At 41.4% G+C, this 24,094-nt stretch overlaps 1 protein-coding gene across 2 annotated transcripts; it reads right to left on the bottom strand.

The window, feature by feature from the left end:
* LOC126401103 (guanine nucleotide-binding protein G(I)/G(S)/G(O) subunit gamma-2) lies at positions 1–23,561 on the bottom strand. 2 transcript variants are annotated; one of them, XM_050062198.1, is made up of 5 exons: positions 23,322–23,561; positions 22,073–22,200; positions 9,637–9,713; positions 2,943–3,061; positions 1–905 (listed from the first exon to the last, which is right to left on the bottom strand). In XM_050062198.1, the coding sequence occupies exons 4-5, from the start codon at positions 3,027–3,029 to the stop codon at positions 777–779; spliced, it is 216 nt and encodes a 71-aa protein (XP_049918155.1). In that variant the 5' UTR covers positions 3,030–3,061; positions 9,637–9,713; positions 22,073–22,200; positions 23,322–23,561; the 3' UTR covers positions 1–776. The 2 variants fall into 2 exon arrangements, with proteins under 2 accessions (XP_049918155.1, XP_049918154.1); XM_050062197.1 differs by lacking the exon at positions 22,073–22,200 and having other exon boundaries at positions 23,322–23,560.
* Between the last annotated feature and the right edge of the window lie 533 nt (positions 23,562–24,094).

The raw sequence follows: 24,094 nt of genomic DNA, 5'->3' as shown, positions 1-24,094 counted from the left end.
TCACAGCACAGCACAGTTTACTTGCTAGTTATTTTATACAAACAGTAGAAAGAGGGTTCTGTATCTGAAGGAGACAAACTGCATCACATTTGCCGGATAGATGTTGATACATAGAGATCAGATTTTTCAGACAGGTAAAGAAGAATCACAGAATCGAATGTTTCAAACATCCCATTTAAAAAAGCTTTCACTAACCTGTTGGTGTAAAAACAAAAGAGAGCTGTTGCACGTACAGTTATAGAAAGATATCTAGGTGATAGGTAAAGTTGAAATAAACATAAACTTAAAAAACATTCCAATAATCAGGTGGCGTCTAGTGGTAGGCGTATTTTAGTTTGCTGTCCTACGTTGCTCCGCCCACCCACAAACCATTTAACAGAGGAAGTCCCAAAAAGAACCACAAAATATTTTTATTCTCACTTTATCTATTTTTTTTGTTTTGTACACATCACAACCTGAAGACTTGGTAGGTTGACTGGTTGTCCGTCACGTCTCTAGGTTATCATCACACATCATCATCATCATCACCCCTTTAGTGTCATCTAAAAGCACAGACCCCTTCAACATGCTGCAACACCCCTCAACAAATCACAATCACAACCCCTTTAATGGTTACATGTAAACTCTGTGGGTTTTAATTTTCGCACTCGTTACGTGCCATTCGACAAAGGGGGGGCAATAATCGCCGTGCCCTCCTACTAGAAGATTTCTACGTATTTTGAACGTCCACGTTCAAAGTCCCACACGGAGCAGACTGCTGAAGGGCCATACCGAGTTTACAGGATGGCACAGAAGAACTTCTTCTCCCTGAACGGGTTCTCTGACGCTGGCACGGGCGATAACAGAGGGTCCTCTTTGGCATGAGCTTCACAGTATGACATCAGGTCCGCTGCTGCTTTTGACACCTGTGATTAAACAGATACACATATACAACATGTCAGTGTACAATGATAAAAATAAAGAAGTTTGGGGAAATGTTCACTTGTTTTCCCAGAGTTAGATAAGAGGATTGACCACTCTCATGCCTGTATGGTAAATATGTAGCTGGACCTGGACCCTATTTTCCCATGTTCTTCTGTCTCAGTGACTAATGGAGATTATAGTCTATAGATTATAGAGATAATTAGTCCATGATTGAGCAGGACAGCAGCGAGACAGGCTGTAATAAAGTTCATGTGGGCAATTGACCTCTCGCTAAGCCCCGCCCCTTTGTGATGGTCCGACAAGCTGTCAGAGTAAGCATGGAGCCCACACTGTACCAAACTGCACTCCCTGAAGAAACATTATCATATTTTTGGAAAAATGAAAGAGTGATTCCAGAGAGAAGCAGACAGAGGCGTCTACAGTCTGTGTTTGAAGGATATATCCAGGATGTCAAACTGACTCAGCAGCAACAACAGGTTAAAAAGACAAAGATAGTTAGAAGCTAAAGCTAAAGTCTGTTAGTGGCAAAAACACTTTTAGTGGATGTAAACTGACGATGTGAACAAGCCCTAACTGGTTACATTGCAGCCTGTTTCGCTGCTGCTGGCTGCATTGCTCTCACTCAACACTGGACCAGTTTCAAAACTTATTGTTCCCATTAGTCACACTTAGACACAAAAAGTGGGAAATTAGGGTCCAGACTGAAAAACACCAAAGTTACCCATTGAAATCAAACAGAGTCAGGTAGGCTGTTCCACCAATCTGCACACTAAGATAAGCTAAACACATATTTAACCAACAAACATTTATGTACCTAAATGTACAGTATTGTCAAACACTGCAGGAGGGTGCAGGCCTCGTTTTAAAAACATTTACCTGTGTGAAGGTTCAGGTGTTTGACGCGTCATCGTCGATAAAGCACAAGTGTGACTAATAACAGTACATTAAGGTGTGTCCCTTCTCCAGAAGACTGATAACACTCTCATGTGCTTACCAACTAAAAGCAGAGGGAAACAGCTGACCTGGCTCTGTCCAAAGGTAACAACACACACCTACCAATACATCTGATGCTCACTCATTAACATGTTTTATCTCGTTTTCTTTAGTCCATGAACAAACAGAAAAGTGGAGGGGTAACATGCTGTAACTGTTTCCTCCTGCTTCCAGTCTTAATGCTGAGCTAGGCTAGTCACACCCCACTCAGAGTGAGATTCAGATTCTGTATACAATATTAATAGTTCAACACAAATTACACATTTAAACAGCTCCCAAATACAAAAAAATGTCCCCTGGGATCTATATGAATCAACAGATTAGTAAAATCCTAAATGATTAAGTTGTTTTTTTTTCCACCTGGACCTTTATGCTCTGCCATTTCTCCTCTAATCATCACACTGTAACCTGTGACAGGCTGTTATGATACCACAACGACACCGACTCCTGTGTGCACGGCGAGAGAGGAGAGGGAGAGACGCTGTGCTGCTGCCAGAGGAGCCGCTGAATGAGTTCCCTCTGAGCGTAAAGCCACTAAAAGAGTCCGGGGCTGTTCATAAAACATTCAGGACGCCACTGATTATCAGATTTTGATCCTCTGCCTGACCCTCCTGCGTCCCAGGCTATTCATCTATTCTAAACGGTCTAGGTTATCTAATTGTTGTATATCATCATGCTATCATTAATATAAGCAGTGGACTTTAATCCAAAGTGGTAACCACTGTAAGTGAACGCATGAATGGGTCGGACCTGCAGCACTGGATCTGAAATGAACCGTAATGAAGTGGAGCCTCTGAGCTTTGATCACCTGCTGTGACACAACTTGACCCTCATCCATTTATAATGCCCATTAGTTCCTCTGAGGTCATTTTTCTTAAAATAGTAGTGTAATAAGTAACTTGCCCGACACTGGCTGCAGTATCTCAGTAAAGTTCATGGAAGTTGATTCTACTCCCGAACAGGCACAAACAGAAACCCAAAATCCACCAGCAAAGTCGGTTCCTCAGTGACGTGTGTCTGCTCACCTTTATCCTGTCGATGTTCGCCTCCATCTTCAGCTGCTCCACCAGCTTCCTGGCTTGTGCGATGCTGGCCGTGTTATTGCTCGCCATGGGCGCTGTCAGTCAGGTCTCGTGTGCTCTGCCTGCACAGAAGACGACACAGAGATTCAAACATCCCGAACACTGTAGTTGACCCACGGCGTGCCGCTGATGAAGACCAGCGCTATAATATAGCAGGCATGCAAAGAGGAGCGCTAGTAACAGATACCCTGTTGATTATCACATGCCTGTGAACACACACACACACACACACACACATACCACAGACAAAGGCATATTATTTATGGTGTCAGTTGCTAGGCAGCCCATGACAGTGAGGGGGAGGAGGGGACTGTGGGAGAAGAGTGAGGGGGCAGTGCTTTGTCCAGCACCGTATTTAAAACAGATAAACAGATAACGAACATGACTGCTTTCAGAAGAAAAGAAAAACTCTAAATGCTGCTCTGGTAATGGTGAGTTTCTTCGAGCCTGCTCATACTGGTCATCATTTCTTAGTCACTGTGTCACAAGAGCACAGTGTCCTCCCTCTGCATCATGTGAAGGACGATAAATCAATGAATTGATTGTCTTTGATCTGAGGTGAGACAGGTCACCTCACAGGCAGCAGATGGTACAAGGCCTCAAACATGCTTCATCTGCAGTTCTGTTCCTGTTACTGTGAAACACACACAGCTTTACTGTGGTGGAAAGTAACTAAGTACATTTATCACAGCACTGTAGTAAAATTATTCTAATATTAAAATTATAGTCAAATATTTAAATGCTAAAATTCAGCCCATTATTAATATTTACACAGGCTTGTGCATTGCCAGTGCCTGTCAGTATGTGGTTGTTGTACATGGTGTCCACTAGGGGGCATTCTAACATCAATGATAACCATTTAGAATAAACAGGTGATAAAATGCGCAGTGCATCTCAGATCAGAGCTGCCATACAGGGATGTGGGAGAGGTTAGCCTTCAGTCTTTTCAGTTTAAACCAATAACCATAATCTTTAATCTAAACCTGACCAAGAGGGACTTTCTGTGAGCAAACTTCCCCCAACCACACAGTCAGAAACAGAGCTAAAAGAGCTAACAGGACGGCTAACGGCAACAGTAGCTGTTTTCAACTAAAAAAAAATTGATACATGGTCACAGAAGACGGTCAATGTTGGACTTATTATTTTAAATTTCCAAGTCTCCAAAAAAGACACGGCAGTTCACAGCTGGATTACAAAGCATCTGAAAGCGACACAGTCACACCGGAGCAGCATGACAGTTGGCTTCTGGGGGATGCCAAGTGAAAACAAGATGGCAGCCATTTCTGCCAAGTCAACAGTGGACAAGGTCCAAAACCTGATCACATTTAATGGTTGAAACTTGTTTATTTATGATTAATAAATATGACCAATTTCAGCAACAGTAACAAGCTAAGACAGACAGGAAGTACTTGTTTGAGGACATTAGGACTTTATTAGTGCTGACAATGTTTAGTTTTTTACACTTATCAGGTCCTACTGATCCCAAATACCTGGGAGGAATTAAAAAAGTAAACCAAACAAAAGTTCGGGTCTCAGGAGCATATGTTGTTTATTACATGCACTTCTGTCTTTTAGTCGAACACACAGTCCCGTCCAACTTCTATCTGCACAGTTCCTGGCTATGACCTCCAACTTCAATTGAGTACTGAGTGTAATTTTAAAGTACTTGTACTTTGCTTGTGTAATTTCTTTTTCTGCTACTTTAAACTTCTACTTTTCAGAGGGACATATTAAACATTTAACTTCACTATATTGATTTAAACTTATCCCTTTCATGTATGAATTATTACGACCTCAGTCAAGATTTATTTTATTCCTCTTTTTAAACATGCATTTCTCAAGGAGTTTTTCACATGTCCACTCTGGTGGACAGCAAGCGTTGCAATTTAAAAATAAAAAATAAAAATATATACATTATGTGAGACATAAAAGAAAATTAATGCTGTTTAACTAGTGTGTTCAGTTTTTAACAAACTAACAGAAACTGTACATTACCTTCTAAAAACACAAATCAATTGATTTACAGCCAAAAAAGTCACTGCAGATGAAGTATTTTCAAGAACAACAAAGTTGCAGTGATAGTACTGATTGTAGTTGAAATATATCCAGCGATACATGATGCCCACTTTAGTGGACAGATGATTAATTTTAATTTCCTCACAACATATAATCAATATTTAGAAAATTAAACAACTCTATAACTCCTTAGATGCTACTTTATTGTTCCAGATTTTATTTACCTGCCAGGATCTCCTATTATAAAAGCATTGGCAAGATATTCTTGAGCTGCACAACGTTTCTTGCATTCTGTCAGCCATCTTGGTTTTGAGAGATTTGTGTTGCACTGACAACACCTGGCCAGTGGGTGGCAGTGTATGGCATGTATGGCATGACGCACTAGGGTCCACTGTAGTGACTTAAAACCCAGGCAGATACAAGAAAATGGCTTTTAAATAGCTGTCCACGACAGGTGAAAGGGTTGAGTTACTTTGCATATTAAGATTATGAATAAATATAATAAAATATAATTCAACTAATAAACTACAGACTACAGTACTGATCAGCTGCAACATTAAAGTGATGTATACATTAATGCATCAATAATTAAAATCCAAAACCTAATACATATCATTTTGAAATGATTCTGCAGAGCCTGTACATTTATTTTTAATAGTATATAAAGTATAACTTGATGAGGGATGCCACAGTAAGGATGTTTTCCCACCAGATAATAAACTAGTGACAACACCGGAGTGACTGATCATAGCAGACATTTTACAAGACAAGATATTCATCGATGATGCTCAGTATCTGCAGAGCACTGTATTAAGTTACTGCTAATGCAAACTGAACATTTCCTACTGCTGCAGCTTCTCATTAAAAGCATTTAATGGCGAAATACAAGTTTACTTTTATCATGAAGAAGTTGAAAAGGAGTCAGAAATGTGTCAAAACAAGACACCTTCCATTTTCAGCACTCAGCCGATCAGTTTGCGTTTGATATGTTTCTTTTATCCAGGTTCTTCCTTTAATTTTTCACCAGACAGTTTTTAGGCCCGTGTCCTCAGATGCTCCCGTGTCTTTTATAACCTCTTTGATTAAATGGATCAAGCTGTGGGTGCTTTAAAACAGCGTCCTCCTTGGTGTGTGATCAATCTCCCCCCTCCGTCCTCCGTCTGTATGCACTGTGGTATGACTCAGTGTGGGGTTAAGACTGATCTCAGCGAGGTGCTGCAGCTCAGCATGAATATTGATGGTCCACGGTGGCACACCTGCTCATCGAGCCGGTGAACTGCCGCTGTCACACCAGCCCCGACCCCGATGACCTGATCATCAATTAAAACCTGTGCAGGGTCACTGCTTACAGCTTGTTTGTTTCACATGGTAATTAGATTTATTAGTGTCTGACTGTTCGCAAGAGTGTCTGTGAACACGTGTACCGGCTGAATCTGACAAAATTAGATAACATACCTGTTTTTTTTGTCTCTATTTTATCTTTTTTTCCCTCTGCTCTCTTTACTTGTACCCTTGCAACCTGCCAGAACAGCAGCTTTGGGTCACTGACGCACTACAGTTAATTAAAAGTGATTAATACTGGGAATTCCACATGCAGTTAGTCGTTTGATTTTTATTTATTTTATCGAACCAACAGCGTAAACTTATAAATCTTAACATTAACATTAATGGGTTTACACTATTGGTTCACACTACATTTAGTAAGCTAGAGCTAGATCATTTTGTTTGATAAAAGACAGTTACATCCCTTCTTATCATCACTACCTCACTGGGCTTACTGAGAATGACCACATTTACAGTGAGAGATTCTGTCCATGTTGTACTCAAAACAAAAGGGATAATAGATGTGGAGAGTTTCTACCTCATAGACTTGTATATAATCCGCTGTCAGTTTAAGAGTCACTGGAAACAGTTTTAAACAAATGTTGAAGTGAAATTCCACAACTTTAACTTTATTCACACATTTTTAGGACGGACACATTTCCTCTGAACCGGGCTGGAAAAACTCGACCCGGTGTCAGAGCAAACCAAACGACAATCTGAAGAGGATTTATGAGCTCAACGTGCCGCAGACTGCCCAGTATTAACAGTGTAACATAAACACTGTGTTTTATAGACACTGCAGCTGACGGATCCTGGATGTTCTCACTCTGAGGACTGTGTAACCTTTTAGGGTGTTTGAATTCAGGTGGGAATCAAAAAACAAAACCTTTTTTTTGTTGCAATGAAATCAGTTGGAATAGAAAAGTAGGTGGTAAGCCCTGTCTTTACAAAGGAAATAATCACTATATACAGTTTTTTTTTTTTTTTTTAAATAATTGTTTGAACATTTTACGATTTCTTTTCCTGATATTTTTTTTCGTTCTAAAAAAAAAAGGCAAAATAAATAAATAAATAAATAAATAACTAAAATAAAAATTAAACTTAAAAAAGTGGATATTTTCTGAATATTTTTTTGAAGTTTTTACTAATATCTTTTAATTAATATTTTTTAAAACTTTTTGGACATTTTCTTAAATTTTTGTAAATTTTACTAAAAACTTTTTAGACATTTTACTTTAAAAAAAAAAACATCAGTTTTTTTACATTTTACTAATATTTTTAAACTTTTCTGATATTTTACTAAAATATTTTTATTTTACTTACTTTTTTTTTACTTTTTTTTTTTTTTGAACATTTTACTTACATTTTTCAGAATTTCTGACATTTTACTGCCATTTTTCAAAAATCTTACTAAAAAAATTGCTTTTTTTCCCCCGTGAAATTGTACTGATTCTTTTTGGATAAGATTAGATTAGATTAGACAGAACTTTATTAATCCCTTGGGAAGACTCCCTCAGGGAAATTAAGATTCCAGCAGCATTGGATAGCAGCACACAGGGTAAAGAGCACACATGGTATCAAAAAGTAAAAAGTAAAAACAATTTGCAAAATATAAATATAAGATATACAGAGAATAAATGAATAATTCCTTATTATATTCCTTATTGCAGAGGCTACTGGCTTCTGGTTACTGCTCGCTTTTGGACACTTGTAATAATATTTTAAGAGCCATTATAGAAAAAGTAATAAAGAATTTGTTTTAATTTTGTGGGACTCCAGACCGTGTACACATCTACGGACACCTGGGTCTAACATAATGGTATTTTTGTGGGGTTAATCTGGTGTCCCTCTGTGGAACCAATGCGTCGACAACTTTCCTACAATATCCTGCAATCACAGACAGATTTGTCCAGTACATTGTATTTTATGTCAGGTTAATAATACATGTGTACAATTATCTTGTACACTTTTGTCCTTCACTGAAATAAAAACAGGCCAGAGATTTACTACAAAGGTGTGACTGACAAGTAGAAATTAGTCTGTGGCGTTCTTTCATATCGAGGCCATAATATTGTTTCAACACTCAGGGGAGCTGTCAAAACAGGCCAGCGTATATATCACCAGACTATTGATAGGGAGACATGTCACTCTTTAAGGTTTCTGGGATGTCTAAGGAGAAGTAGAGCTCTGTTTTTTACAAAAACAATCAGACAATGTGACACAATAGCCCAGTTTGAGTGGAAATGATGGGGAGAGATGATGTTCTAAATAAATACCATTAAAGCAGATGGAAAACGGTGTCTCAAGGGGCTGGAAGACGACGGAAAGAAATACCCAGTTTTGATTGTGTCCTTGAGAGAGCTAAACTCTTTGGAAATTAAAGACTAGTATTTAAGAGACAATTAATTTCTTCACACTGCTTAAAGTCACACTAGCAGCTCTGTGAGACTGTACTTTAGCATTGAGCTTAATGCTAATGCCAACATGCTAACATGCTTACAATGATGACAGTGACATGCTCATATGTTAGCAGGTGTAATATTTACCGTTTTCATCATCTTAGTTTAGCATGTTAGCAGCTAACAGATTAACACTGCCATCCCAAGAGCTGTGAGCATGGATAAAAAGACCAAACCTAAATAACTTTCAGATCTCTGCCGCATCTAAATGACACCTGCATTCATTTTGTGTTTAGGTCACTTATATTTTCACTTGGCTGTGAAAACGCAAAGAAAGGCAGGACATAAAAGATTTAGCAGAGCTGTCACTGTGTCTACAAAGTCATTTTCCTGGTTATTGTTGGTGGAGCGTGCGAAAATGCCACCCTGACATTTTCATATCTGGAGAGGGAGGGGTGAGGAGATGGTTGCATGTGGAGGACGTCCATGCATGTGTCGACTCCTGGAAGAATAGCTGCTACCTTAAAGACTACTGAAAGTGAACAATAAAGACAGCAGATTGTTTCCTGTCTTGTCTTTTAGCTCCGGGAGCTTTTCTGATTGTCATGTTTTCTGTTATGGGACATAATTTTACTGCTTCTACTCTGCTCATCTGTAAATATGAAACCACGTGTGCTTCCTACCTATCAGCATCCCAAAATACCACCCTGGGATGCTGCACATAGTGTTAACATACTGATAACTGTGACATACCAACAGGCACTGATAAATATTCAGATGGACACAGGCCTCAACTGTCCACAACTCTGTGGAAGCTGTGATACCACTCATGGTGTAATATTATGAAACTGGCTGATGTTATCATGCTACAGTGCCGCCCCCTTTTTGTCTTAACTTACCTTGTCTGCTAACTCCTCCGCACTCTGCACTGGTGTCTGCCTGCACTTCAGTCAGCACTTTGTGCCTGCCCAACTCTCTGCAAACAGACAAAAGGAGATAAAGAGAGGTTGGAGAGAAGAATGAGAATCAGATGCTGAAGCTTTTTCCATTCCTGCGTTTCTGATAAGTCTGGTGTCCTCTGATCACCGTGTGTCAGAATGTCACAGCTCGCTCCTACAAACTCCACAGAGGAGACACCACAACAAACTACACAGGGAAATGCGTTAATCGTAATGAGAGGACAAATTAGGAACAGTTAAACATTTTGGGAAATATGCTGATTGATACCACTCTAATATCTGTCAGCTTAAAATGAAGCTACCAGCAGCAACCAGTTAGCTTACCTGGCATAAAGACTGCAAATCAATGACAGCACATAAAGATGGACAACGCCTCTCCACTTCCTCCAACTGTACAAAAATTAAGCCAAAATATCCCGGATATGGGTGCTGCCATCTTGCACTGATGACATCATTTGGAGTCTGTCGTGATCTTAACGGAATAGTTCGACATTTGCAGATTAATTAACGGCCTTGCCAAGAGTCAGATGAGAAGATCGATACCACTCTCACTCTCTGTCTGTCAAATATGAAGCTACAGTCAGACCTTTTTAATACCACTTTAGATGAAATTTAAGACCAAACTTATAACCACATACAGCGAGAAGCAGCAGCAACCCACCGACTGAAAAAACCCCCCCCACAACTTGTCATAGTGTCATGAGTTTTAGAAGTGCTGTTAGGTTACCTTTGGACAGAGCCAGGTTAGCTGTTCTCCAACATTTCCAGTCTTTATGCTAAGCTAAGCTAAGCTAAGCTAACCAGCTGCTATAGCTCCATCTTTATATTGAACAGATGAACATGAGTGTTGTCAATCTACTCATTTAACTCTGGCAAAGGAGTGTATTTCCCAAAATGTTAAACTATTCCTTTAATTTGAGCTTCTGTAGGTGCCGACCCATTCACCTCTCCTCCTCTTCCTCACTATCCACTCCTCTTCCTCTGGTCCAACAGATTCATTCTTGATGTATCTGCGACTCTGCAGCTTGGTTTTCTGCTGCTTCTGATAAATGGGCCAATTACACTGTATGAGCAGATCTGCAGAGGAAGGGAGTTCCACCCATTGTAAATCACGGCAGCGTGCAACGTTAAAGCAACGATACAGTAAGGCATCCATTAACAAAAAGCTTGCCAGCAGCGGCCGAAAACCCTGAGCCAGAGGGTTTTAGCAGCGTCGAAACTGCTTAGAGTTTAAAAAACAAAGCAAAGAAGAGCAGATCTTAGTGTGCAGTCACCTCTCCTGATTCACTGGAGCCATTAATCTACACTGTTACTCCGTGTAATGCAAGCTGTATAATCACTTTTATCAGGGCAGGGATTCTTTGACTTAGCTGGGGCGCTTCACGAGACAAAAGCATCTGTTTTTATACATTTAAATCCTGGGGAGAAGGTTTTAAAAATGTGCCAAAGTCAAATGTCTTAACACAAGTAACCATATTAGGACTTTACCTGTCTAAAGTAATCTAAAATTAGCAAACTTTTGATTTAAGTCTGATCAAAAAATAAGTACAACGCACCAGATGTTTGCTGCAGCATTTAGTACCTTCAATAAATGATGCTCAGGACATATTTCAGTCAGTGCTAGAAATGCACTAAGGCTTCATACTCTCCATTCGGTCTCTTTTGCCAGAGAAACTATAAAATAATCTTTTCATCAATCATGTTGTGAACACTCAGTATATAAAGTTTCATGTCCCAAATGGAAGAGAAATGAAAGCATCTGCTCACATTTCGTTGGCGACTAACATATTACCACTCCTTTAAAATGTCACCAGAGAGACACTGGAGTCTTCAGGAGTCTCACAGACAGTTCATATGTAAACATATCATGAACAACTACACAGGTTTATTGACATTACCTTTCCAGCTGACAGACTGTAAACAGTGAGAGTCACATAACCTGTAACTGTAACACTTACAGTGTCCGGCTCATCACACATCAGAGACACATTTACATCTGGGAGTTTCCAACGAAAGCTACAGTCATCTGCTGTTTGTGTGCTGCTGGTTATACATGTAATAGATAAAGGTTTTATCATTTGAGTTCACACAGTTTGTGCTGACTGGTGAAAGGACTCTCGCTCTTGCTTTTTACTATAAAACACTTTATATTAAAGCTAACAGTTTTACAGGACATGTTGCTGTGTTTTAGAAACATGGATGTATTGTGTCTACTGTTGCAGACAACCCCTGGTTTATAATCATTTCCATACAATATAAAAATATTTTAGTACACTCCTGAAACTTGCCTGAATGTTATCAATCACTTCAGACAGCAGTCTGTATTCATTTCTGTCAATGTTACAGAATCCGTGAGAGGTAATGCAGTGCATTACATTTTAAACTCAATCTGGTTGGATTACGCAAGTCAAGAGTTTTGAGATTCTGATAACTGATTTAAACATTAAAAACAATGTTATGTAAACCAAAGGCTGCCTGTAAAAACATATCAGGAAATGTAAAACTGTAAACAGGAAAAAATGAACATATGCGATTTGTGTTCAAAGCCCATCAAATGCACTGTTTGTACATATACCTAGGAAAAGCAATACACCACAATTCCTATATAACACGTCATCATGAGCCAGTCATTTGTGTAAAACCAATGTAATCCAGACGTCTGCAAGCAAGTGACCAATGAGCTGACAGGGGTAAAGAAGGAAGTAGTACAAAGAGTGAAAGTCCGCCAAAGGTTGGGGTTGATGGATGGGTCATAGACACAAGAGTTGCCCCCAGGAGCATTCTGTTCATGTCTCGTGTGAAACTTTGAGTTATCTTAAGGTACGTCATCCCCTGGTTTCTTTTCCTGAACCTAACCTACATAACTTTACTTGGCTAAACCTAGCCTACGTAACTTGTAATGTGACGACGCCATTTGTGGGGCGCTAATTTCTTGAATATCATATGAACTGTCGTGCATTTTCATAAAATATCATACAAACCGTTGTATTAGGATACGATGATGTGAAAGACGTTACTCAACTCTGCAGTTCCTCTCAACTCTACAAGGTATTTCGGTGTCTTTTAGCCATTGTTTTGGTTTTACAACCTAAAATTATTGTTTTGGTTCATTAAACTCAAACAACCCACTGTTCTACCTGCTCAGGAAAGGCCCCCAGGAACACCGCTTAGCCTTGCTTACAATTTTCCCAGTGGCCACTCGCAGTACTGCAGCAATGAATTCCCCTGGGGCTCAAAAAGCATTTCCTCATCGACTACCTTTTATAAAAGAGACGTCTGTAAAACTGTTAACAGGAGACCTCGAACTGCAAACAAGGTAAATTATGGCTCTTTCTGTTATGATTTTTTGATCCATGGAGGTTTTATATTTGTAAAACTTTCCTTAAGCTGACCTGAAGAGGTGATGAAGAGCCTGACGTTTTTGATGGGAGTGGGTGGAGACCAAAAACAGAGCTGAAAGAGAGAGCATATTGGCACCAGGTGGCCAGAAAACGACTCAAAATAAATGATAATGTCAGAGCTTCTTTAACTTGATCAAGGAGGCAATATATCTAGGTTAAGGATTTAGATTTGATTACTGCAGCTGATCCGAGAAGATGGAGCTTTAAAAATGAGTACTGCGATATTTAAAAAGTTGTGTACTGAAGCAGCACCAAAGTGTCAAAGTCCTGACGGCACTCTACACATCTTTCACTGTCTACTTTCTGTTTTTGTCTCCACTCTTAGATCAGTTTACTGTACGCTGCAAAAGAGGGCAAGAACGCCGATTGTTCTTAAAAAATACATTTAAAAAAATGTTGCTGAATTTGATTTCCCTGTGAAGTGTTTGTGTCATCATATTTATGTTGCAGAGCAGCAGTGAGAGACACACAGTGTTAAAACTTATCTTAATGCTTTGGCAATATTGCTCCCTACTTTTATGCCAGTGAAGCATCTTGAACTGAACTGCACTGTAAGACAGAAAAGGTGCATCATGGGACGTGACTGGTGATCCATTTCTCTCCTGTGTTCGAGCCTTCTGCTTCTAATCCCTCCCTCTGTGGCAGACAGGTGTTCAGTGATGGGCCTGAAACACCCCCAGCACGCTCCGTCCTGCTGCTAACACCACCAAATCAATCTGACCCCCTCCGCCATCCTTCCCCTGCCATTTGGAGTCGTTTTTGAACCCCTTCCTCCGGGTTTTCGGGGGGTCTATGTTCGTGACGAGGCCCTCCACAGATGTGATTATAGCTGATGCTCGACTGCGGGTGTCGTTGACTTAAAGGGTGATTAAGCGCCGCAGGAAACATCCTGGTGAGGAAAATATAATTCCTGGCCTGTCGAGAGTGATGATCTCTCATGCACTCCCACACACGCTGACTCTCAGCTCGGCTCTACCCCTTCCTCTTTCTGCACACACCTTATCATTGTCTTTTTTTTCCCCTACACCATCCAAAGAGATAAATTAAGGCGGCCAGGCAGGGAGTGTTCTGTCCTCTGTGATGCCAAGGGTGTGAAATCAGAGCGTGGTAATTAAAAATCTGTCCCCAGCTCAGCCATCTGGACCCTGGAGAGCCACTGATTAACCTGCAAGGGTCTGCAGGGACGCGAGGAGGCAGGATGGGACCCCTGCTCAGAGATAACAGAGGCTATGTTTTGAGGGCCACAAAGCCACGCCCCCCTTAGTTACTGTTGCTATGCGTGTCAAGTTTTCAAAGACAATAGTGGCAGATTCACTACTCAAAACTTTTAGCTAGGCGCTCCTTCAGAAAATGCCCAGTGCTTGAGAGCGCTTCGGAGGAGCAACGATTTTTTAAACTGGGATGCTTCGGTTGTGTCTGGTTGCTATGATACGGAATACCTGTGGTAATAAAAATGTTGGCACAAGGTAGAGTACTTGCTCTGGCCTTTGCTCTGGATGTAGGGAAGGCTGAAGGGTGTACGGAGAAAGTACATAACCTGCCAGTCTGTTTGGGTTTATAAGAGGAAACATACATAAACATATATACAGTCTATTAACATGAATTCCTCCTCCATTGTTGTTTTTGTTCAGCACTTGGCATTGGTCTCGCCCCTCCTCCACTGTGATTGGACAGCTGGGTAAAAAGTGACAGTGACAAGTGCAGCGTTTTACCTACACATGTAATGCTCAGTGCAGAATAGGCGCACAGCACCTTGCTGGCGTTTGTGGCGTTGCGTTAACATACCGCACTGCCATTAAAAGAATTTAAAAATTTGCTGGCCTCAGGAAAAAACACTTCGGTGGACATGGTCCCATAGTAATCTTTGAAACAGATGCAAACAAATTCACCGTCTAGCCAAGAACTCTTTTATTGACTGAAATAACAAAAGACACCAGCAGATTTTATCAGCTGTAGTTAACAAGCTAATCAAGCTCATGTTAGCTCAGTAAGTTGGTTGACCTTTGGGATGCACGGATTTCTTGGGTCTGTGGTTAACACAAGGTTAAGAGACTTTTTTGCGTTTTGTACTGCAGCATAAAATACATCAGTAAATACCCCACTCATGAACTTTGAGGCTTTTGTGTCTTAAAAAAGGCGGTTGCTAACAAGAGGCTAAATGTGACTACAGAACGTCATTATGCCGCAGTGCACAGAACACGGCTTTACAGGTTCGTTCTGGTGGTTTGTTGATAGCCTAGCGTTAGCTTTTTACTTCTGCGAGTGGTGCTCATTTGTAAAGATTATTTTGTTGGACAAATCGTATAAGTATGAAAACAGTTTGTTTGTTTAAGCTTTTTTTTTTTTTTAGCAATAATCCAAAATCCAATGAAAAAATCCCACTGGCTTTTTGACAAGGGAACCAGTGTGATGCTAACTTCCGTGTCCACCTACAGAAAAACGTCATCCCTGGGGCACTCTATAGCTGTTTTCCCCGTAAAAAACAACCTACACAGGGGGTCAATTTAAATTAAACTTAAAATAACTTTAATTTTAAGGCTCAAAGTTAGACATATTGAAGGGCGTGGCCACTTAAGTGACACACTGTCTGTGAGGCATCACCACAGTGTATGAGTCAGATCCACTCTTAACTCCTCCACAGCTACGACCTCTCGTCCACGTCAGTCACCTCTGGCTCCAAAATACCAAGATGGCAACAACTAAAATGCCAGATTCAAAACAGGAGTCCACAAACCAATGGGTGATGTCATTGTGGCTACGTCCATCACTTTTAAACTCTATAAATATGTCTTGACAGTCAGTAAGTGGAGGCAATTTGAACCGAGAGCCTTGGCTTCATCTCAGTTCATAGGTAGATACCACTAGCTGTAGTGAGAAAATGTTTCCTCATTATTTGGGTGAAATGACCCTTTAAATAAGGCTAATGCATGTCCTGCTAATAAACAGAAACTGGGATGCTACTTTGTTTATCACACACACACACACACACACACACACACACACACACTATAAGCCCCTCCTGACCCAAACTGTGTTACTGTAAAAGCTGACACGATACATTTCTGTGCTGACTGAGTCATTTCTTCTTTGTGTGTTTTACTACAAAACCAAAAACCCCCACTGCGGATTTTCAAAAAATGCAAGGCCTGTTTTTTATTACTGCTTAAAAGACAAGACAGCAGTGGTGCATGAGCACGCGAAAGCACTCGCACGCATGCAGAAAGTTCAGTCATCACAGTGTGACCAAGTGACTGTACCATTCTCAGTGTGTCATAGGACAATGAGGTACAGGCTGCGATGTCACCGTGAAACAGGACGCGGTGAAGGGCACATTCAGCCAAACTGACAGAGTCATGAATTGATAGGAGAGGTTACACAGATCCAGTATCAATGAATAGGAATAAAGTTTATCAGGAAGATGAAAGAGGCCGAGAAGTGACGGTAATATCTTCCTCCAGAGTGGCTTTCACAGCGACCGCAGCAAAGGAGGAGTAATATAAAACTGACCTCCGGAGTTATTAATGAACACGATCAAGATGGATATTGACTATTGAATGTAATATAGCACGGATCCCTGCCCTTGAATAGGAGAAAGGACACCCCTCCCTCTGCACACACACACACACAAAGATAAAGAGATGGGACACAGAGAGCAGAGCTGTCAGGCAATGATTGTCTGGGGAGATGACGCCGAGTGTGACAGCTGAGCGTCCTTCTCCATCACTATTTCTGTTAGAGACCTGGAGCCGACCTCCAGGCTCACATCACAACAGCTATACAGGGATATCGAACAGTTTAGTCTCGAAATAGTCGGTCCAGGAGGTTCGTATTCTGAAATATGATTAATGACACTACACTTGATGCAGGAACGTGACAAATAATGTTCATTATTAATAGTATGCTAGTAGCTAAAGTGTGGAGGTGATTTCTTCATCATTTTCGCATTTCTTTTGTCTCTTATATATTCTCATATATTTTTGGGGGCTTTTTGCCTTTAATGACAGGACAGTTTGAAGTGTGAAGGGGGATAGAGGGGGATGACATGTAGCAAAGGGCTATGAGCTAAAATCAAACCCATGGCCACTGTGGTGAGGACACTGCCCTTGTGCATGGGGCACCCACTCTGCCCAGTGAGCTACTGGGTGCCCCCTTTTCTCTTTTTGAAATGATTTTCATAGCTGCATCCTTGCGTCTTTCAAAGTAATGTTTTTGTAGAAGTCTGTCCACAATTTATTGATTTTTTTTTTTAAACTTTAATTTAATTTTTAATCTTTTTTTGTCTCTGTAAACTTGTATCAGTGTCCTACTGTGTCAAAATATCTGTAAAACTGAACTGCTTCTGTAACCCGCGTGTAACGTGTTCTTGAGATAAATTTCTTAGCATCTTATTCCTGCTATATGCTAAACTTGTATTGGTTGACGAGCGTGTACGTCAGAGGAAAATCTTATCACCGCCTTACATCTTGTATTTACAACATGTTAATCTAATTTTGATGCATCTACTCACAAATTGCCAGAAAAAAATGTACATTTCTGCAAACCAATGATATGTTTACATGTGTATGTTACCATTTAGTGAATACATTGAAACTTACACTCAAACAGCACTTTGGTTAACATGTGGTAAGTTTAGGCAAAAAAAATCCCACTTGATCATGGTTAGAAAACCATCATGTTGTGGCACAGTCACAACTGGAAATTCTGCAATGACTCGCTAAAAAAACACCAGTTTTGTTGTTTTTGGTCTGGAACAGTGGTCAACAGCTTGGTCGCCATCTTGTCTGGGTATCAAGCTATCCATGATCCCCTCCACCTTCTGTTGACAAAGTCAGCTCATATACTACGTCACTTTAGAAAACAAACCACATCTATAGCTATAGACAAATGTATTTCTGTCTTCAGATTGTGATTATTGGAAAATCTGTACAGTTGCATAGAAACTATCTGACATGTTTTCTGTTTCTATCCTGGGGCAGCGTGAAAAATAGAGCCGGTCCTTTGCTCATTGATGGTTGTCACAATTTGGAGAAATTGGTACACTGTCTTCCTGCATAACTAGCTAGCAACACTCATGATAAAACAAACAAAAAAATTAGGGCTGCCCCCTGAAAGTCCAAGATTTGAATCATCAGTTGGAGACCCCTCAGTCGACTGAGATTTTTTTTGTTGGTCAGTGCACATCTAGGGATGTTTCGGCCCCAGATTTAGCTGCAGAGTGAGCACTTCTTGCTCTCACGCTGCTCTCCGGTACAGGAAGCTGCCTGGTTAAATCGAGGCTTTGCCCAGTCACGCTCCAAGATAACATTATCATCTGCCTTCTGCATAGATGTGGTGAATTTACAGCTCCAAAACTAGCCTAAATGTGACACAGTTTCTATCTTTTGTTTGGTACCTTGTGCCTGCAAAAAAATGCTGTTGCACATTTACAATCCATCGTTAGCGTAGTTAGCAAGCATACTATTTTATGTGAGGGGAGGTCACTGTCACCCTGAATGTACCAAGTGAAGATGTTGTTATCAGTTATCTTACAGAATTAAAAACATTGAAACTGGCACTCTTCTTTAACTGTCATGAGAAACGTTAAACCACTAAAGCTACAGCTTTTGTGTCGACTGAAAATGACATAGTAGGGACAGATTTGTAACTCACTGCTGACAGGTCAGGACAAATCAAACCAAAATCTCCCAACGACACATAGCCTAACATAAACACAATGTCAGACTGAATGAAGTGAAATGAAATCCTAATTCAGCTCCAACTATCAGGCTGCTTTTTCCAAAGGAGCCCGCCCACTTCAAACCAGTGAAAAGAGGACAGAAAAAACTCAAATACAGAAATCTCTCTTATGAATCACCCAGTATCTTTCTAATCTTGGCATATAATACATACTTGCATGAGTTTCATAATTGTTTCCCCCAAAGTAGATTTGACACAACATGTTTAATTCTCAATCTATTAGCCTCTATTAAACCGTACATTAACCCTGACTCTCTCCCTCTCTGCTTTCTCATGCCGCTGCCTCTCGGTCAGACCACCACCACCCGTGAATATTCCATTAGCCCGGACATCTGTGCCACCCCCAGCATGCCCTGCCCATCCTGCCATCTTCGAGATAGTGGTGGGTGTGCGTATATAAGTATGTTTGTGTGTGTTGGGGGGTTAATCTAGGTCCCAGAAGGGGGGAGGGGTGAAGGCAGCGGCCCAGGAAATGATGCATCCCCTGGGAGTCAAGGAGGCAGCAGGGAGGAGGCTTATTGCTCCAGGGAGCACAAATGTGGTCTATTATGTTTATTAAATCAAACGATCAAGGCACGGCATGTTTCTTCTTTGTTAGATTAAAGCAGTGACCAAGTGGTTTTCTTTTCCCCAAACATTTAAAGACCCGCGTTTAAAACCTTTGATATGTGTGTTATGTAACAGCAGTGTGGTTAGTGGGGTAGAAACAATGCCTGACACTGCTGTCACAGGAACAGCTACAGACTTCAGAGGAATACAAAGAAACCACATGTTTTTGTGTGACCAGGGTGGAAAATTAACACCAGCCACCTGCCAAATAACGCTGGTGAATCCTGGCTGTGAGTGAGAGGGCTGTTTTTAATTCCCCTGGCCACTTTTGGCAGAGAACCGGCCATCATGTGGAGCTTCTTTTCCACTCTGGAAATCATATTTAGAGGTGGCCGCCAAATTTATAAGGTTAACGTCCTGCCCTGTGTGTCACAAATGATAGTTTTACCAAGCGTTTTTGTGCATTAAAGCTCTCTTCTCTTCTCAACTGTGAGGAATCGGCAGGATTTTTGCATTCGCCTTGAGTGAGGAGGGATAAACATACTTTTCCTCTGGAATCAATCAGCATGCCAAGGATAACACGGCCAGACTCCTGGGCTGTTAACAATATTACAAACATCCGGGCTTGTTTAGATTCTGCTGAGAGTTTGCTGCTCGGACTGTTTCTCCGATGTGTAAGTTTGGCTGAAAAGTACTGAAAGTGTATCTGCTTCGGGGAGCGTTCTGCTCGTCATGAGTTACATCCAAGCTGTCGGGAACATTTGGAGCTGATGCTTCCAGAGGTGAAGACGTGAGACTTGGACTCAAGTCAGACATTTCACAAAAATGCTGACTTGAGACTTGACTTGGACTTTAGTGCTGGAAGATCTGACTACCTAAGATTTAAGACACCTGGGAGCTGCACATGAGTCATAGACAGCCTCAAAAAAGAGGACGTGAGGCTCGGACTTGAGTGCTGTGAGAGCTGCAGACTTGAAAGCAAAGACATTCAAGTCTCGTGTTTTGCTCTATAGGCCTTGTGATTTGAACGTGGTTGGAAAAAACTTTCACTAAACTCAAACCTTCCTTCATAAAAACTTCAAAGCAGCTTTGGTAGACTTGAGACTTAAACTTGAGACAGACAGAAGTTGCAAAAATGAGGACTTGGAACTTGACTCGGACAGTTTTGAGACTTGACTTGGGACTTGAAAACAAAAACATTCAAATCTCATGTTTTGATGTCAGAGACCTGAAACTTGACTGAAGACTTGGTTGGAAGAGACTTGGGACTCAAAGTTAGGGTTGTCACAATACCAAAATTATGACATCAATATAATACTTAGAGTAAATATCTTGATACTGATACTGAAATGATGTCGCGGCAAAAACCATAAACAACAAAGTAATGGAACAAAATATTCTGATTGGTGAACACGTCAGGAACACAGCCTCTGGATTGGTCGACAGACAGCCCAAGGCATCATGGGCAGCTAGTGGACAGCAAACAACAACAACAACAGTTTTCAAGGCGGAAAAATGCGTAAATAACCAAGAATAATATTCAGTGTCGGATTTATCATGATAGAAAAATGAAAAAAAGAAAGTCTTCAAGTAGACACTACAGTTCGTTACAAAGCTTTCGACAGATCGCACCAGAGCCGTCGGTGGAACAGCACAACGGTTAGCTTCTGGGCACAAATATATTCAGTTTCTCGCACACTGCGTTGCAGAGGTATTTGACATTAGTAACATTCTGTCGTACACGACATTGTCCATCCCTGAATTAACTTCTATAATGTCCAATTTGTCAGATTTTTCTCATCAGTTCTGGCCTCGCACAAGCACCTCAGCTGGAAAAGCTCTGCTGAACTGATACAGTACGCAGTTTATTTTCAGATATCATGACATTAAACATCCCTCTTATTTTTGAGTGACCCTATTGGCCAACTGCATGAGGCATTTCACTTGCCAAACATGTTTATTTGCCCCGGGCGAGTGTTAATGTCGAGCACAGGGAGCGCTGCACACACACTCTGCCCTGCAGGCGCACGTTGACGCAACTCATGGGAACTTATAGGAACTCACAGCTCCTATTGAAGCACTGCTGTTCTTAAAGTACCAGTATTAATATAATCTGGTATTGTACCATTTTTAATAGCATGGTATTACAATACCTTTCTAGTACTGGTACGCTGTCAATACTATAACTTAAATAATAAAACAAAGATAAAGACTTGAACTTCATTTGAACATGACAGCTGTGAGACTTGACTCCCTTACGACTTGGCTTGAGGTTTAAAAAGTCTCATGTCTTCAAGAACTAGAGACTTTAGTTGAGACTTGGTTGGACAAGACTTGATGGTTGGCTTGTGCTTAAACACTTGAAACTGGCTTTAAACCTCAACCTAAGTCACAATAATTCAGTCAAGACTAAATCTGAAAGAAAAAATATTCATGTTCTGACCTGACAGACTGAAGACATGTGACTTAACTTGGACTTTCATTTAAGGACTTGAAACTTGGTTGGACAAGGTTTGAAACTTGACTGGACTTTCTCCAAAAAAGACTCAAAAAACAGCTCTGAATGCTCCTACCCTGACAGACCACAGCACGGTTGAACAAGCTTAAAACCCAAAATCAACACTGTGAGAAGCAAACAAGTGCAGTGAGTACAAAGGTCGAAGCCTTCAGTGTGACAACATCCTTCCCACCTCGTGTTACCTTCCCTCTGCAGTCATGTACATCTCTGAGAAACAAGTATGAGAAGGCTGGTTCACATAGAGATGACTTCAGCAAGAATGATGCTCTCAGGACACTCAGCCCAGGCTAGGATGGATTTCTTAGGAAGAAGAAGAGTGGAGAGGTAACAGTGGTCAATAAGGCGTGGACAGCTGCTCATCATTCTTCCCTTTCTGCTCTGTGACTGTAACATTCAACATCATGCTCCGGTTAAACTCTCAAGGTTTTTGATGTTTCTTGTTTATCACTGGATACTTTGTGAGCCGCTCTCTTAGTCTCAACATCGATGTGTGTGAAACAATCTGTGGCCTTGGAGCAGCTTGCCCTCGAGATACAGTATGAGACGGCCGGACGTTGAGCTCTTGCGTAATTCTGACTCTCTGTGTGCGTTTGTAACAGGCCTGGATACGCAACGCACATGATTGGATGATTTAATGCGAGTTGTACATGACGATGCCTTCGTGTGATGAGCTAAGCGTGGGGAAAATAGCACGGTTGTGTTCGTTCATTTTCTTGTTTTTCCTGTACGTGCACGCCGCTGCCAGCGACTGTATCTGTCTATGAGCAACATAAAAACACCAAACCCCCACTCCTCGTCCTCCTCCACCCCCTCCCCTTCCTCCTCCACCCCCTCCTCTCCCAGCCATCTGCCTGATACAACCACTACATGGAGCTTGTGTGTGGTCGACTGCTTTCTCCTCATCGTATGGTGGGCGAGAGAGTTGAGAATGGACAGAAAACCTCACAGGAGGCTTGTGGGATTCCTCTGTGGCTTTCTGCTGCCTTTGTCTCCCCTTTTTCATCCCCTCTGCTCGTGCAAATATCCCCCTGAAACAGATGCCCTTAATTCCTCTGGCTCCACATTATAAGATCTGCCCAATCCTGAGGGAAGAAAAAGGAGGGAGGAAGAAGAGAAGGGAGTCCATTCTCTTATTCCCCCTCGCATATATGCATGTATGAAGGGAGGTGCAAGATGGGGGGAAATAAAAGCAGCAGCTCACCTGACAGCAAGGAGGTTTTTAGCGATTATACAGGGAGGAGGGGATTCCATGATGTAAACCAGCCAGAGGCATCAATCTCGCCCCTCGAGCGCTGACAAAATGACAGCGTGGATATGAAAAGCCCCCCTCCTCCCCTGGAACACACCCTGTTTTGGATGCGATTAACCCAGATGGCATCAAAACAGAGAAATTTTACGCACACAAAATGCAAAAACCCTACCTGTTTTTGTTGTACGTGTGGTCTCGTTCCGTGACGCTAAACACATCCAGTCCTGTGGAGTAGTATCCACGCGTCCTCCCCTCGTTCTGTCACACACAAACACACACACACACAGTCAGTCAGTCAGCGAGGCAGGCGAGTACATCCACACACACTCCTCTCTCTGTATGCTTCTCTCTCTCTCCCTGCTCCAGCTGAGATCCTCCCTGCCTCCCTCCTCACTGCTGCTCCGAGTCTCCACCCTTCAGCCAAACGCTCAGGCTGCAAGAAAACTACCCTCCTCCTCCTCCTTCTCTTTTCTGCTATCAGGACACACTCCCTCCGTCTCCCAAAGGTCCACAGGAAAAGCCTTGACTATCTCTCTAAACACCTACCGTAAACAAACACATACCAGGACAGCTGGCAGTCTGGACTAGCTGGATTTCAATCTTGATAAACATTCATACTGATCCCTGCACACGTTCCAGCTACTCATTACCCCTCCTCTCAACGCACATTTAAGATTTTTGGCTGTCAAATGAAACTTACAGTAAGACTCCAGGCATTGCATGCGAAGAAATTCATTCAACCCTCAACAACAACGGCAACAACAACATCCTGCATTGCTCACACGACATGCGCCCTGCCAGATTTGAGGCTTTTACTCTGTAACCCACTTGTATATTACAGTGAAACCATCAAAGATTAAGACAAAAAAAGAAAGACTGTCCCAGCAACTGAATACACACGCATAAACAAACACCGTTGCTCTGTCTCGTCTGAGTGTTAACGTA

This window comes from Epinephelus moara, chromosome 14 (assembly GCF_006386435.1).
Source record: "Epinephelus moara isolate mb chromosome 14, YSFRI_EMoa_1.0, whole genome shotgun sequence".
In the NCBI taxonomy this organism is placed as follows: Eukaryota; Metazoa; Chordata; class Actinopteri; order Perciformes; family Serranidae; genus Epinephelus; species Epinephelus moara.
The sequence above is the reverse complement of the archived record's forward strand: the minus strand, read 5'-3'. Positions and strand labels throughout refer to the sequence as shown.

Bases quoted from the DNA above. Each gene is read 5' to 3' on its own strand.
- LOC126401103 (XM_050062198.1), bottom strand. From the start codon at position 3,029: ATGGCGAGCAATAACACGGCCAGCATCGCACAAGCCAGGAAGCTGGTG. The intron at 906-2,942 runs GTGAGCAGACAC...GTTTAATCACAG, and splicing joins CGAACATCGACAGGATAAAG to GTGTCAAAAGCAGCAGCGGA.